The sequence below is a fragment of the Dinoponera quadriceps genome, unplaced genomic scaffold (genome assembly GCF_001313825.1).
Source record: "Dinoponera quadriceps isolate SergipeBrazil2010 unplaced genomic scaffold, ASM131382v1 scaffold1758, whole genome shotgun sequence".
NCBI classification, from domain to species: domain Eukaryota; kingdom Metazoa; phylum Arthropoda; class Insecta; order Hymenoptera; family Formicidae; genus Dinoponera; species Dinoponera quadriceps.
Window position 1 is genome coordinate 5,019 of NW_014555811.1, and position 5,809 is coordinate 10,827.

Genomic DNA, 5,809 nt, shown 5'->3' on the forward strand with positions numbered 1-5,809 from the left:
CGATAAGCTTCGGGTTGACAAAGTGTTGAGTACTCTCCGTAGCGGAAATTTCTCGACCGTCACCCTAGAGGAGACCTCTGCTCGCCTGCTTGACTTGCACATACCAGATGACCAGGAGAATGAGGACACGCTGCAGCAACGTGAAGCCAGAGACAACGTTCACAACGTTCCTGACACTGCCGATGAGAATATCTTCACGGGTGCAGTAATTAAAGCAGATCTGTCAGATCCTTGGCAAACCACGAGGCTGCAGGGCTGGATCTCATCGAGGTTTCAGCGTTCAGGGTCGCCTACAGGGCATTCTCCGGTCAGTTCTTCAGGCTTTCCAATGAGTGCCTTCAGTGGGGCGTCTTCCTCTCGATCTGGAAGGATGGCTCACTCAGAGTCGTCCTGAAAGGCGATGACAAGGACGTGGAAGACCTCAAATCCAGCGGGCCTACCTGTCTCCTTTCTGTAATAGGAAATCTCTTCAAAAAATTTCTTTTGAATCAATTCAAACAGACGTCACTCTCGCCGGGAATCTCCGTTTGGCAGTTCGGCTTCATGCCAGGAAAGTCGACGGAGGACGCTGTTATGAAGCTCCGACGAATGGTCTCTGCCTCTGAACAGAGGTACGTTATTTCGCTGCTCTTCGACATCTCGGACGCATTTGACAATGTCTGATGGCACCTCGTTCTGTCAGCATTCAAAAATAGTAATTGTCCCCTTAATATCTTCAAAGTGCTAGTCGACTACTTCCAGGATAGGAAAGCCTCTCCCTCCTTCGGAGTTGTAACGGTCTCGAATCATGCCACTTGAGGTTGCCTGCATAGCTCGGTGTTAGGTCCAACATACCGAAACTTCATATTTGATGGCCTACTTAGATTGTTGGAGACTAGGGTAGGCGAAAAATTCTTTGTGTACGAGAACGATCTTTTCGTATTAGTAAGCGGTGATTCCCGCAGAGGAATAGAAGTGCAAGTGCAGGAGATAGGCGACGATATAGAGAAAAGGTGCAACTTTGCCAAACTTGAACTTTCATCACGCAAGACTAAGACAATTCTCCTCAGGAGCGACCTCATCAAAAGGGCTCTAATAAGCAGACGGGGAGAAGCGCGTCCCGACAGTAAGCAGAAAACGGTTAGGATTAAGAAGGCAGACCTCGCGAGTAGTTCCGGTCGGAGCTCGGGAATAGCCGGCGGCAACACGTTTCTTGGTGTCGTCTCTAGAGGCTTTCTCGGTCTTTGCAGACTTTTATAGGGAGACCCTTTGGCTAAAAGGGGGCTGTTAGATATTCGGAACAACTAGGCCGAGAGATGTCGGAGACCTCGGTTATGGGGGTGTGGTCTCGTAAGCTTCCCGAGATCATCACGCCCGGGTTGTTTAGACGGTCTTAGCTGGGTTATTAGCTAGGATTTAGCTTCCTTATTAAGTAGGATCTTATCCATTGGCTGGTGAGCAGGATATTTCATCCTTACATCTAGTCATATCCCACTTCATATAGAATACCTCATATTATTTCCTGACCGAAATATAAATTGAATCAATAGAGTCTGAGCGTGTTTCCAGGATCGGGACACAAATGGGCAGTCCTCCCCGTGGTTCCCGTGGGCGTGGCACGTGCGCAGGCCGCTTGGGGGCTACCGGTTTACCGCAAATCCCGCGCGCGATAGGAGGGTTAGGAGTCGCGCACGGGTCACGGCCGAACTGCTTATACTGCGAAGTACGTCCTCATGCGCTGCTGAATTTTTCTATTGCCTGCTTTCTTGTCAGTCGTTGCCAAAGCTGGAAAGATAGAACTGATGTTTGGTAGCGTATAGCTTAAAGACCAAAGTCGCATGTTGTGGAACGCTACGCGTGTCAGGACTAATACTAATGTATCATACTACATAGCGAATATGGACTATTGCGAAGATTTAAGATGAAGAAGAGTTTGCGGTGATGGAGAACAACAATTTTGAAGCAATAATGGACATAGAATTTGACGAAGATCAGTTTTACCGATAATAGTAACTATATCAGCGAAGCTAGCGATCAAGTTCAAAAGAATGTAACAAAGTAATAGTGAATTCAAGAATCAATGCGTTCAATGGACAGACCAAAATGTGTTGTAGATATTTTTACTACTCTACAGGAGGTAATTTAATATTATTCGCTTTGTGTATTCTTAGAGTAACTGACTTGTTCGACTATACGTGTGCCAATCGGAGGCATCTGACTGAGAAACATAATGCGATAGATAGTATGTGTTGCCCCGATTGCAGAAACCCACTATTTCAAATAATACCATGCAATATATGTTCCATATGCACGAAGAAAGTGGTTTGATAAGTGGACTGAAAGAATATTCCGAAGTACGCAGCGGAAAAATGTAAGAACTTGCGCAAATTGTACGTAAACTGTGGGACCAGTCTACTCGATTGAGTTCGCAAGACAAGTACTATGCGTGGGAGGAACGATGCAATGAGTGCCTCGAGTCGTTGGAGGAGCATAGCCCACTAAAAAAACCACGATTTTCAGTTGGTTCAGTGCATTCGTTGATCGCTTATATTGCGCGATTCGAGGGTCTATAAACTCATTGCGTACACGTTTTATGCATGCGGGTGCCGGACATTCTAGTGAAGAACTCTTGTGGTGAGAAATCGATACCACCTTCCATAGCCGCGTATTAAACGGTGTGATTATAAACTCAAATTATATCAAACATCTACGATTTCTCCGAGATGCAGAGAACATTGTGTTCGAACATATGCGAAACGCTAGGGAGAGGCACAGGACTCTCAAAGTGAACACTGAGTTTAATGGAGAGTTTGTTGCGTGTGATAAACGCGCAGCCAAAAGTATCAATATGAGAAATTGTAAAATCTTTTCCACATCTGATTTAGAAGAGTGGTACGAGCGATGCCTGATCAAACCCACTTTAGCGTCTTTGGAAGAACTCTTGGAACGCGACAGCGGAAGGACATTTTTTAGAATATTTGATCTGACCGTCATAGTAAATAATTACCATCAGATGCATGCGGGCTGTCATTTCGAATTGCCGCGTGAGATATAATAGAAAAAAGTAGTAATCAACGTGCAATCCATGGACAATACGTGTTTCACGTGGGCAATGATCGCATTATGGTCTTTATATCTAACCGAAAGAAATGCAAACCACGTATTTTCGTATCCACATTATAAATCAGTATTAAATGTACAGAACATTGAATTTCTAATGCCTGTGAAACAAATAACAAAATTCGAACGATTGAACAATATATCTATCAATGTGTACAACGTCGAAAAGAAGACGGAAAATAAAACAAGACTCATCATTTTTCTAATACGTCTTACGGACCGAACAATAGACAAACACGTCAAAATATTGTACATGCCAAATTCGCAAGATAACAGCGTTGGATGCTTTATTTGGATAAAGAACTTATCCCGACTCGCGTTCGCAACTAAACAGGAAAAAAAACAAGAAATATATATGTGCTTTGTACGTATAAAATTAGAAAATATTTCATAAAATTACTGAAATTATCTCTTGTTAAAGAAGTCAAAAAATATTTCTGCAGGTGTTTACACTATTTCAATTCGGATGAAAAACTGAAGATTCATGTGGCAGATTGTCGAGAAATGAACGATTGCGCTAGCCTGTGACCCAACGAGGACATCAAATACCTCAGTTTCAGTTTATTATATCGCTGGAGGGGAGTAAGGATGGTTATACAATAATACAAACATACCGACCGCTGGAGGGGAGTAAGGATGGTAATACAATAATACAGACATACCGTCGGTAACACAGTACATAACATCAGTCCCCACGCGTGTAACGTCAGCCCCTTCGTGACGTTAGCACCCACGCCTACAAATTTCCACTTCCCCGCGTGACGTCAGTCCCACGCTGTCCGGAACCCTCCTACACCGCACTCTCTTCGGAGTTCCTGAGTTAGAAACCGTTTCTCATCTACTTATTTTCAATCGCGCTAGATTCACCCATAGGTTACATTCTCGAAGTCGACTTAGAGTATCCGTAACATTAAACAGCGTTATATTATCTATTACCGCAACCTATAAAAGTGCACACGTCAGGGTCTTCGTATTAAAAAAGTACACCATACACTCCAATTCGTTCAAACTCCATGGCTTCGCGATTTTATCAAATTAAATACATAATTTAGAACACACGCGACAAGTAATTTTGAGAAAAATTTTTACAAATTGATAAAGAACGCAGTATTTGGCAAAACAATGAAAAATGTTCAAAATCACGTAGACCTGAAACTTTTAATAAAATGGGTTGGTGTAGTGCTGAGGCAATGATCGCGAAACCGAATTTTTATAGTAGAAGCGTTTCTTCAGAAAATTTGATTGTCGTTGAATTGCAAAAATTTGATGTGAAATTCAACAAGTCTATCTATGTGGATATGAGTATTCTTGACATATTAAAGATGTTTGTTTGTTTGAATTTCATCACTAATAAATGTCTTCTTTGCATCGTGAGAAATGTAAAATAATATTCACCGATACCGATAGCCTAATTTACTATATTCAATGCGACGATATTTACGAGCATATAAAACACGATATTGCTAGATTCAATACCAGCGATTATTCTGCTTACAACGCGGTATACCGCTTGTAAATAAAAAGGTTCTGGGTTTGATGAAGAATAAAAATCATGGGACAATCATGACGGAATTCATTGGAGTTAAAGCGAAGAGGTATGACACACTGATAGTTGAGAGTAAGAAAGACACAAAAAAAAAATAAAAGGCGTCAAGAGAAATGTCATAATGCGAAAGATAACTTTCGACGATACGCAATTCTTAAGAGAAGAAGTTGAAAAGAGTCGTCGACAATTATGTATAAAATCGAAACTGTATGAAGTCTATGCGGTGTCCGAAACGAAAATTGCTCTAAGTCCGTATTATAACAAGCGGTATATCGTACCTGATTCGATCGATACGTTACCATGGGGACATTAAAAAATACTATTATAAATAAAAAGCAAAAAGAGTTTATACAGGCATATGTATTAAGAGTTTATACAGGCATATGTATATTTTTTAATATAATAATTTTTTATGTAATATAAATTTCATATAATATGACAATAAAATAAATGATTATAATAAATTATCCTTGTTTATCCACGAAAATTGTTAAATCCCAATCATTTCATATAAACCTTGTTACCATTTTTCCGCAACATCTTTTCTACGAGATATACATAAGGATTAGCAACGCGATGCAATTCGTACTCGTAGAATCCTCCGGCGACCGGATATTTGCGGGAATCCTCGAGCAGGTAAATCACCGGATTAGTTGCCTGTACTTTGGCTATCTTAAACTCCTCAATGGTCCAATTTGGGGTGTAACCTTTATCAAAAATGATTTGAATTTGCTCACGCGTAAAGAGTTACCCACCTTGAATCTCGCTGGAGTTGTAATCTTTACATTGCACTTCACCGTACTTAGAAGTTTCTCAACAATAGCAGAGGTCACATCGACTGGACGCATATTGATGGTCTGGTGCTTGTGTCTGTTGTACTCCGATACAAGACGCGGACATATGTTAATCCATTTGTAGGTTCCATTCAATGTAAAAACTTTCCACATATCATTCTTTAACGTACGATTGAATCATTCCACGACAGAGGCCTTCATGATAACCTCTGTTTATATGACGGAATACGTTGAGTAATGATAAATACTGTGCTTATTCACCAGATTTTACACATCAGCGTTGTGAAATTCCTTGCCGTGGTCGGTTTGAAGATTCTTCGGGCATGTACGGTCGTCTCGAATTATCTTTGCGATAGTTCTAGCTATCCCA

At 41.2% G+C, this 5,809-nt stretch overlaps 1 protein-coding gene across 1 annotated transcript; it reads right to left on the reverse strand.

Moving 5' to 3' along the window:
- Positions 1–5,146: 5,146 nt before the first annotated feature.
- LOC106745443 lies at positions 5,147–5,592 on the reverse strand. The gene is made up of 2 exons (XM_014621049.1): positions 5,397–5,592; positions 5,147–5,352 (listed from the first exon to the last, which is right to left on the reverse strand). The coding sequence occupies exons 1-2, from the start codon at positions 5,590–5,592 to the stop codon at positions 5,147–5,149; spliced, it is 402 nt and encodes a 133-aa protein (XP_014476535.1).
- Positions 5,593–5,809: the final 217 nt, after the last annotated feature.